Source organism: Bombus vancouverensis, chromosome 11 (assembly GCF_051014615.1).
Source record: "Bombus vancouverensis nearcticus chromosome 11, iyBomVanc1_principal, whole genome shotgun sequence".
NCBI classification, from domain to species: domain Eukaryota; kingdom Metazoa; phylum Arthropoda; class Insecta; order Hymenoptera; family Apidae; genus Bombus; species Bombus vancouverensis.
The window spans coordinates 11165448-11176178 of NC_134921.1; the positions used below are offsets into that span (position 1 = coordinate 11165448).

General features: G+C 38.5%; 3 protein-coding genes across 5 annotated transcripts in view; 1 reads left to right on the plus strand and 2 right to left on the minus strand.

The window, feature by feature from the left end:
• The window catches only part of LOC117154752 (uncharacterized), a 7805-nt gene extending 6048 nt beyond the window's left edge, over positions 1–1757 (plus strand). For all 3 annotated transcript variants that reach the window (XM_076622668.1, XM_076622667.1, XM_076622669.1), the window contains exon 5: positions 31–1757. The gene's annotated coding sequence lies outside the window, so the exon portion shown is untranslated. The remainder of the gene's footprint in view (positions 1–30) is intronic.
• The window catches only part of rudimentary (carbamoyl-phosphate synthetase 2, aspartate transcarbamylase, and dihydroorotase rudimentary), a 23016-nt gene extending 15206 nt beyond the window's left edge, over positions 1–7810 (minus strand). The window contains exons 1-13 of the mRNA XM_033329999.2: positions 7620–7810; positions 6811–6949; positions 6327–6612; positions 5467–5783; positions 4463–5033; positions 4127–4360; positions 3197–3841; positions 2496–3048; positions 1779–2154; positions 1047–1473; positions 693–891; positions 191–342; positions 9–113 (exon numbers count right to left, since the gene is read on the minus strand). Coding sequence (XP_033185890.1) covers positions 9–113; positions 191–342; positions 693–891; positions 1047–1473; positions 1779–2154; positions 2496–3048; positions 3197–3841; positions 4127–4360; positions 4463–5033; positions 5467–5783; positions 6327–6612; positions 6811–6949; positions 7620–7740 — 4125 coding nt within the window. The 5' untranslated portion in view covers positions 7741–7810. The remainder of the gene's footprint in view (positions 1–8; positions 114–190; positions 343–692; positions 892–1046; positions 1474–1778; positions 2155–2495; positions 3049–3196; positions 3842–4126; positions 4361–4462; positions 5034–5466; positions 5784–6326; positions 6613–6810; positions 6950–7619) is intronic.
• Positions 7811–8444: 634 nt separating this feature from the next.
• LOC117154756 (pyridoxine/pyridoxamine 5'-phosphate oxidase) lies at positions 8445–10683 on the minus strand. The gene is made up of 6 exons (XM_033330011.2): positions 10444–10683; positions 9874–10022; positions 9626–9725; positions 9465–9539; positions 8719–8921; positions 8445–8649 (listed from the first exon to the last, which is right to left on the minus strand). Exons 1-6 carry the CDS (start codon positions 10549–10551, stop codon positions 8520–8522), a joined length of 765 nt encoding a protein of 254 aa, XP_033185902.1. The 5' UTR covers positions 10552–10683; the 3' UTR covers positions 8445–8519.
• Positions 10684–10731: the final 48 nt, after the last annotated feature.

The following is a 10731-nucleotide window of genomic DNA, read 5'->3' on the forward strand; positions in this document are numbered from 1 at the left end:
CTCATTACCTCTACTCCGTGCTCTGTGTAGAAATCTGCGGTCCCCATGCTGGCGTATAATTTATAACCCATCTTGTGAAGACTACGAACCGAGGGTAACAGTTCCATTTTGTGCTGTAATCAAGAACCACGCTGGGACATTGCACCAATCGTTGATAATCATCAAATGTCTACGTGGCAGAATGAAATACCTTGAAACTTCCAATCGAGAGCAAGATGCCTTTCTGTGGTATATGAAAACCGGTACTCATCATTCCCTTCAAGTAAGCCTCGTACCGATTGTCTCCGAAACAGGCGACTTCCCCTGTGGATACCATCTCAACTCCTAACATTACGTCGGCACCTATACAATCGTAAAGCGTTATTCTTCAGGCTCATATTTTAAGAAAGAATATTTCAACGTCCCACAGGGTCCACGAGGTATTTTCACTTGGTTTGTTGCACGTAGAACATACAAACCATTTATTGAAAAAATAATTTTTTAAAAAAGGATTTCGGAAAGTAAAAGATGACTATAAATCGATATAGACACAGAATATCTAGGCAAAAGCTAGCAAGCGATATTCAATTGGAAACAGTGAAGAATAAACGCAAAATATTCCGTGCATAGTCTTGCAGAAACAATATACCGTGGCAAGATACTTTGTTCGTAGCGTGGCACGAACGACAACGTGTCGCAAGATATGCGCTTACCAGCAAGACGCGAGAAAGAAAATTGTGGCACTTTAACACCGACTTTGCCACATCCAGCAAGTACGTCCACTGGATCTACAGGCTCGCCGACGATCAGTCGCGTAGCCATAGCTACGAAATTATGATCCAGAGTTTTCGACACGAACGGGAAAGATCTTGATACTCTAACGTTGCACTCGATGACCTTCAGCTCGTTGTCCTGTCGGCAAAAGATATGTCACCATTTATTTGTTTTCCTCGACATTTCCATATTATCTTGAGGAATTGACCATAAATACCACCGAATGAACATCGTCGAGCCTATCGCCGCGAATATTTCATGCTGATTTGGAAACTTCTTTCCAAAAATGTTACCTTTGCGATCAGTTGCATGTTAAAGGGACCAGTGACGCCAAGAGACGCGGCAATGGCCTTGGACATCATTTTAATCTTCGTTAAGGTCTCTGCGTTGATATCCTGAGGTGGTGTGACCAGTGTAGCGTCACCCGAATGAACGCCAGCGTTCTCCACGTGTTCTGATACCGCCATGCAAAGAATAATTCCATCATACGCAACTGCATCGACGTCTATCTCCTTCGCTTCGAGAATAAACTTTGATATAACCACTGGATGCTCCTTGTTCACTTCGCTGGCACTTTTCAAATACGACTCGAGGTCGTTATGCGAATGGGCCACGTTCATGGCAGCACCACTCAATACGTAAGAAGGACGCACTAAACACGGATAGCCGACTTCTTCGCAAAATTCGATCGCGGACTTCAAGTTGGTCAACTCCTTCCACCTGAGCGATCATTATATTTACATTAGATTAATACTTTGATTGTTTAGTTCATACGACTACGTGCGAGTAATACTAGAAATGCGATAACTAGACCGCGGACTTTTACGCAGATAATTATATTTTCAAGAACATGGCTAAAAATGTAGGACCTAAAATAGAGATTTGGTTTATTCATTAAATATTATAACATGCTTTGTTTACTTTATGCATATTTCTAAATTATACGCATTCTGTGTATTTTTGTATAATTTTCGTAAAAAAAAAAAAAAAATAATTCGTCATAAGTTGCATTAATAATGATTTACCTGGGTTGCGAAATTCCAATGCCATCCAACATACGAGAAAATTTGAAACGATTTTCAGCTCCGTCGACAGATTCCGGTGAAGTGCCAAGAATTCTAGCTTGTTGTCTGTGAAGATCCATAGCGATATTGTTCGGCAATTGGCCGCCCATCGATAAAATTATTCCTTCCGGACATTCGTGATCATAAATATCCATCACGACTTCGAACGATATTTCTTCGAAGTACAATCGATCGCTCATATCGTAGTCGGTACTAACTGTTTCCGGATTGTAGTTCACCATGATCGTCTTTCTTCCCAAGTTTCGTAATTCGCGCAAACAACTAACGGCACACCAGTCGAACTCTACAGAACTGCCGATTCTGTAAACTCCAGATCCTAAGGAAAATGTTATTCGCGATTATTCATTAAAAACATACCCAATTCGCCAATTGTTTTTGACACTCGAACTGCTTTGTCAATAGATAAATTCTACTTCCCCCAAAAAAGTCATTTTTGATAAAACAAGGAAAAATCAACTAAAAAATAATTCTAAATAATTTAATAGTATTAAAAGTTTGTTATGTTCTCTCTATCCATTTGTAAGAAATTAGTGTTATATCAGTAATTCAATAAGAACCAATCTTACGTTAACGCAACATTTCGTTATGGTCATGAAAAGGAATTTTAGTCTGTCTTTTTGCATGTCCATTTTTTGGTTAAGTTTCTTCATTACTTGCCTATAACCATGGTGTATCCGCCAGGAAATTCTACATCGTGCGTAGTGCCATTATATGTCAAATAAAGATAATTTGTCGTCGCTGGCCACTCCGCAGCAACAGTGTCTATCTGTTTGACCATTGGTCGTATATTACTCTCCTGTCTTTGTATTCTAACTGCTAATTCCGAACTCTTAACCGCAGCTGCTATCTGTTTATCGGAAAATCCAATTTGCTTCGCTCGCAGTAAAACCTCGTGCGATAACTTTGTATGATCTGTACTCTCCAATACTAAATAATAATCGATAATATTTTTCATCTTGTGCAAAAACCACCTGTCTATTTTTGTGAGTTCGTACAATCGATCGATCGTATATCCAGCCTTTATGGACGCTGCAAGGACGAACATTCTTTTATCAGTTGGCTTTTCCAATTCTTCGTCGTTGGGAGTTTTCACGTACGGGTCGAAACCATTGATGTTCTCGTCAACCATCCTCAACGCTTTCTGAAAAGCTTCTTCGAATTTGCGACCAATCGCCATCACTTCTCCCACGCTTTTCATAGAGCTACCAATCTAAAATCATTTTAAGTTTGTCGTTTTTCAATTTTTACGCTATGGTTTGGCTCAATTGCGAACATCATCTTGCATTAAATAATTATATCAAAAAAAAAAACAAAAGAAGAAAATTGTACAAATTTATGTACTGGTCTAACATGTATACCTTTGTACTGACTCGTTGAAATTTGCTCAGATCCCATCTCGGTATTTTAACCACGCAATAATCTAGACTAGGCTCGAAACAAGCCGTAGTCTTTCCTGTAACGGAATTATGGATATCCGGCAAACGAATACCAAGAGCAAGTTTTGCGGCTACGTAAGCCAACGGATAACCGGTAGCTTTGCTTGCTAATGCCGAGCTACGGGATAATCTGGCATTTACTTCGATTATATAATACTCCTTGGTGTTTGGATTCAAAGCGTATTGAATATTGCATTCGCCGACAATTCCAAAGTGTCTAATCACATTGATAGCGGTCGTCCGAAGCATATTATACTCCATATTAGACAGTGTTTGACTTGGAGCGATTACGATCGATTCCCCGGTATGGATGCCAAGAGGATCCACGTTCTCCATGTTGCAAACTGTGATACAATTGTCGTACGCATCCCGAACGACCTCGTATTCCACCTCTTTCCAGCCTTTCAATGATTTATCGATGATCAATTGAGTCGAATGAGCGAACGCCTGTTGAGCGAGGTTTCGTAGTTCTTTCTTGGAGTTCGCGAAACCGGACCCCAATCCTCCAAGAGAAAACGCTGCTCTAGCCATTACTGGGTAGCCCAATTTTTCTGCTGCATCTAATGCCTGATTGAAATAATAACAGTAATAGTATTGTAAATAATAATGGTTATAATTACTTTTCAATTTCCAGAAAAATCAATAAATATCCTCCTCTCAGTGAATAATCAATTGAATATCGATAATGAATAAACTGTGAAATTTCAAAACTCAGTGAATAGATCGTACTTTCGATAGCCTGTGTAAGAATCTGTATTTTCCGAAAGTATAGATCGCCGAAGATGGGCTCTCGCAATTCAGATCCGCCACATCACATCCGAATTAATCGCGAGACTTGCGATTACCTCTTACCTCTTCGATAGAATAGACCGCCGCACTTGGCGCCACGTTTTCATTGATCTGCGCGATACGTTCTGCGAAGATCTTTCTATCTTCCGTCTCTATGATCGACTGTATAGGCGTTCCTAAAATTCTGATATTATATTTCTGAAATACTCCATTCTTCTCGAGTTCAACGCCACAATTGAGAGCAGTCTGTCCGCCAAATGTCAAGAGGACACCATCGGGCCGCTCCGATTGTATTACCTGAAATATTCAAAGATATAAAATCCTACGTCCACTCGGAGTACATCAAAATTTGCCAGAAAAGAAAAGCGACTACTTTGTAGAATCAATATACCAATATACCTGTTCCACGTATTCCGGTATAATCGGCAGAAAGTAAACCTTATCCGCCATGCCTTTTGACGTTTGCACGGTCGCTATATTTGGATTGATCAGTAACGTCTGCACGCATTCTTCGCGTAACGCCTTGATCGCTTGCGATCCGGAATAATCGAATTCACCCGCTTGACCGATACTGAGACCACCCGATCCCAAGATCAACACTTTCTTCGGTCGTATAGGTAAACCTATCATGTTGTCGCTACTGTAGCTCAATTTTTTAATAAGTCTTTCCTTCATAGAAATTGATTGTTTTTTGCTCGCATTGTCGATCACGGCTTCCAAAAATACATCGAACAGGCATTCCAGATCTTGAGGACCGGCAGTGTGTTCCGGATGAAACTGAACCGAAAAGTAAGGAAGCGTCGAATGTACGACACCTTCGTTGCTATTGTCGTTGGTATTGGTGAAGAGTGGTTCCCAATTATCTGGTAATTGTTTTGCATCGACAGCAAATCCATGATTCTGTGAGGTCATGTAACAGCGACCGGTTCCGTGATGCGTGACTGGTTGATTGTGACCACGGTTGCCGTAGCTATACGTAACAAATGTATGTAACACAAGAATTTTTCCACAAAACGGAACTATTAAGTAGATATAATTCGCTTGCGTTTTGTTAAAAGAGCTATTTATACAATGAAGAAATAACATGTCTAAACCTGTAAACAAATTAATTATTGAATCGAATAGTACTCCGAGTAAATAAAAATAGGAGAATAATTCATTTTATATGAAAGTATAATACATGAAAGTATTCGGACACTTGTACGGATGTATTATGAATGTATATACGTAAAAAAGTTTTGCATGCTAAGTGTTCAAATACTCTCGTAAGTCAGCGTAACATCGTTTTCCTATTAGCGTGTGCTAGCTACTTTTGAGAAAATAATAGGATCACCCAGACGAGAATTGAAACGGTATACTAATCGCACACTCATGCAATTAGGGGCAAGCAGAAGAATACATACTTCATCTTATATGTGACACAACCAGCGGCGATGCAGAGCAACTGATGACCCAAGCAAATACCAAAAATCGGTTTTTGTATGTCGGATTTCAGGATGGATCGAATACTTTCCACCGTTGTTTCGCACTTGCTCGGATCGCCTGGTCCATTGCTAAGGAACAAGCCGTCGTAAGTGGCATTGTTCAAATCGTAATTCCAAGGCACAACGTCTACGCGAGCACCTCGACTAATCAAGCATCTCAATTGATTGTACTTTAGACCGCAGTCTATTACGCATATGCGAGGATAACCAGCGGAATTGTATGTCCTTTGTACAGGCTGAAATTCAATGATCGATAATCAATTTGAACGGAAGACCAAAGGCTCGGAGTAGCTTTGAAGTTCAACCCCTTTGCTGTCTAAACAGCATTCGATACCTTATCTCAAATGGTTCGTATTAGATATCATAATTTTTTTTAAAGTACATTGAAAATCACACGCATGAAAAATGACCGAGATCGAGTATCGAGTGTCATATAACTGACGTAATATCGATTTTCAATTTTTAAAAAGTTCTAAACTAGAATAATTTAAATTATTTTATATTTTAAATTTTAAATTTAAATTAAATTAAATTCAAATTTAAATTAAATTAAATTTAAATTTAAATTAAATTCAAATTTAAATTTAACTTAAATTTAATTTAAATTTGAATTTAATTTAAATTTAAAATTTAAAAATTAAATTAAATTTAAATTTAAATTAAATTTAAATAATTTAAGTTTAAATTAAAAATAGGAAAAAGGTTTGTACGTTAAAATAAAAAACGGCGAAGTGAAATAAAGCGTCGAATTCGAGGGGACAAATCCTGTTGTTGCGTACCTGGACCACTTCCGCGACGAGATGTCTGCTGTTCGGGTCCGCTATCGGAGGAATCAAGGAAGCAACGGGATTAGAAACTGGTGGATCGAACACGATTCTACCTAATATAGTGCCTTTCTCTCGAATAATCTTTGTCAGAGCTCTGGTATCGATTTCGTATATGCCTGGTATATTTTGTTCCTTCATCCATTTGGACAGCGTCCTGGTTTGCCGCCAATGGCTCGGTGTTTCGCATATCTCACCGACCACCAGAGCAGCCGCCCAAATTCGATGAGATTCGAACCAACTGTAATGGCAAACATGTTTGTTACGATCATCGATGCTAAGAAACTTATCTATTTTTAGATATTCGTAACAACAACAAACTGAGTATCGAAAAAAAATCAAGGTAGTCGCGAAAGGTAAGATTTTTTAAGAATGGATTTCCCAACGAAATTTCTTGCTCTAGCTACTAAGTAGCTGTTATTACTTTTAAACCTCTTACTATGGTATTTTATGGTTGTCCACCTCGTCGTCAAATACTCCATAATTTCCAATTATCGGATATGTCAGCACTAAAATTTGAGCGTGGTAAGAAGGATCTGTGAGTGATTCTGGGTAACCCACCATACCAGTCTGAAACACTGTAAAAAATGTATCAGTGCGGATAGTATATGTTTGTATACAATGTTCCATACAAAAACTCTAGCCGTAACTTCCCAACTATACAGACACCAAACACCAACTCTCTTGTAATTAGAGACAACGCTTTTATCTTCGATTTGATCCACTGAAATACGAAAATCCGATCTAAACATACACGACTATGATTTTAAATCGTCGAATATATTTAGAAAAGGAACCGAGTATACATTGTACGAAATGAATTCACACAAAATTCTAATAGGATGAAACTTGAATTTTTATAATGTGTACGAATATAAACATCGCAGTGAATGTAAACAACGTTATCTTTGTATTCTATACGCAAACATATTTTCCGTATGAATTCTTCCAGAACTAATACCGAACATGCAAAGATAATCTTCTCCAGTAAACGATAAGCTAGTACATGCTATGGAATAGTCCCACGTGGCTCTTTAATCATCCATTTTCACAAGGCGCATATCGTTCTTCTCGTCGAAGCGTGAAAACATAATCATATGGTAATCAAAAGGAACGACGATCATAATGCTTTAATTAAAATGAAAAGTACGACGAAAGGGAGACGACGACAGTCGAAGCGATCGTTACAAGAATCGTGCACGTGCTACATATTCAACCCAATGGACGAGCACGTGTTCCGACACTCACCTATTTCACCATCAACCGGTTTTTCCGCGCCGAAATGTCTTCCCGCGAAGACAGAACCATCTTCGAGTAAAAGATAAACTGTTTTAGATATAGGATTAGAAACGGTCGCACGCTCAGGCATTTTTCAAACTCTTCACGGAGTACCGAGCGTGTTCTCGACCCGCTGAACACTGCTCATGCTATGGATCGTAGATACGCTTTATACGTTGAGTATCAGGTATTGGAGTGTCATGCCTCATGAGTATAAGATCGTTTAGTCTGGTTAAGGCCTGCACGCAGCGCCACGAAATCTGCTTCCAGCGGATAGGTGTCTAACTGTTCACCCGCTTGTTGCGCGTACGATTCTATGCGCATGTCACGTGATCTGTATCAGTCCGATACATTGGTTTTGATTTCAGGAATATTACAATCAGAGCAAGCGCCATGTTGTATCTCCTCAACGGATTTGAATTTGAAACGCGCGCCTAAATGCATCAGTCTCATGCAGAATTATCCGCCTCGGTCTCGGTTAATGGTACATATATGAAAATCACAGGAGAAAAACGCGACAAGTACCTACATTCGTTTTGTTGATTTTTGATTTTACGGTTTCATTGTGGTTATATAGAAAATTAACAGAGATATACTTATCTTATTGATTCTTCCTTCTACTTTTGTTCTTTATTGCGCTTACGTACTCTTATGTATTTTATACCAATTCCTTGTAGACTACGGGCAATTCATTCCTCGTTCATTTCTCGGCTACGATCGCTCGATAATCGGTGAAAATTGGTCGAAGAAGGATCGGATATATGGCGATTGGGTTTTAGAAGTAATACTTCATAATGTTCGAAATAATTGTTTTAAAATCTTATTACAAAACAAATAGAAAAAGATCGTGGCTGTCGTCGATTTAATGTATTATGCAGCTATATGATGATTCTCCCAAGAATCGTTCGATGCACCTTTCTGATATAAAATACGATCGGCTATAAGACAATCCCCCCCGAAATAAAATTCCATCATCGTCGGAAAGAGTTTATATCCAACGCTGGAAGAATATTTAAATATTGAATATTCCTTATCAACTTGATTATTTGTACAGTTTAGATAAACTTACAAATGATCCGGCATCGGTAAATCATTCTCCCCTCTACGAACCGAGTCTAATATTTCATCGTGTCGTTGCTTCAGTTCTTCCCAATTGACATCGCGTCCTTGATTGCATATATGGGATCGTATCTTGCAAAACAAGGGCTCTCTGTCGTATAGATGCTTGAAACTTTCTTTCTCTAATCTCTTCATGGTACCTTCCACTCTCACCTATAAACGCAATCGTATCACTCATTATAAATAATCTACAAATATTTATGCAAATTCTCAGTTTTACGAAGGTAATTAAAAAACTGGAATCTGCGCAAAGATTTCTTTCAATGTTAAGTATATTTTGGAAAAGTGTTCCAAATTTAAGTTAAATATTCTAAAAGGTTGCATTTTCCCATAAACGCATAAAAATCCGCGACCTAATTACAAAACGCACGATCGATGCATACTAATATAAACACCGCAGTAAATATAAACAACGTTATCTTTGTATTCTACACGCAAACATATTTTCCGTATTCTTCCAGAACTAATACCGAACATGCAAAGATAATCTTCTCCAGTAAACGATAAGCTAGTACATGCTATGGAATAGTCCCACGTGGCTTTTTAATCATCTACTTTCACAAGGCGTATATCGTTCTTCCCGTCGTGGCATGAAAATATAATCATACGATAGCAAAAAGGAACGACGATCATAATGCTTTAATTAAAATGAAAAATATGACGAAGGGAAGACGGCAACAGTCGATTTTTGCTCACTTGTTTCGTGATTTTTTGCTGCTGTTCGTTTACATGATACCAAAGGAAACACATGGCAGCGTATGGAACATTGTCCTGAAACGATAAAATTCAATCAAAATCGCTACACCTTTGATGCGATATGATCGATGCAAAACTGTAAAATTTTCGTGCAGGCTCACTATATTGTCGATTTTCTTGCTGCGACTGTCCGTTACGATTACGAAACCATCGTTATCGAATTCTCGCAGAACGACATTCCTCGCAGACACCTTACAGTCTCTAAAATAAAGACGTTTCATTGAAGATTTTGTGCGACGTGTTTGACAAAAATATTTTAAAATTTCGGTAGCACTATGTCAAGATATAGCTATCAAGACTATACCGATACAATTTGCAAAAAGGAATGATCGAAATAGTTAATACTAACTTCGAAACAGTAGACAAACAGCAAATGTCCACCAGCGTTGCATTGTATCTGTGTGCCTCATCGCGCCAAATCCTGAACAACTCAACCGGGTGATCGACCACCTCCTCGATTTTTGCCAGGTCCGAAAGATCCGACAATTTCTTCGATTCCTTAGCAAACAACGATTCTCGCAAAGGACTCAGTTATGATAAAACATCAGTCACTCGAATCAACGACTCAACGATTGACTCGTTTTTCAAACTTAAAATATAAATATAAATGATTTGCATTTTACCTGAAATTTGACAGTAGTACTACAATCTGATGTTAAATATCGCGATAGAAAAGTACTGATAATGGGCACAGTTAATCTGTCATGTGTACTATCATTGCCCCAAAGATATTTGCTCAGTATATGTTTATAACAAAAATAAAAGTGTCCAATTGCAACGTGACTCGTAACTCGTTTGAAATACGACACCCTCTAAAATCTTAGGGAGAGAATGCCTCCGTAGGTTATGTAATGTTATTCACAGTCAGAAGCAAATGCGCTGGAAAAAACCGTTTTGTTAAAAATTGCGATTTCCTTACCATATTTCTAATGCCACCGAGCCGGTTAATTCCAATCTGTGTACACGCTGTTACGCGTCGCAACAACGTGTTCACTGGACCAATGTTTGCCATGCAACTGAAGAGCATTTATTCAGCAACTCTACTTAAAACCTCCCACCATCCCTACCTTGACTCTGCGCACAAGTTCCTTCGTAACACCACCGGAGATAGATATAGAAAGAAACCTTACATACCAACCATGCACATTCACCATCGACAATCCACGACAAATCTGAGCTTCAGGCAAACAGTCTTATATAATAATAA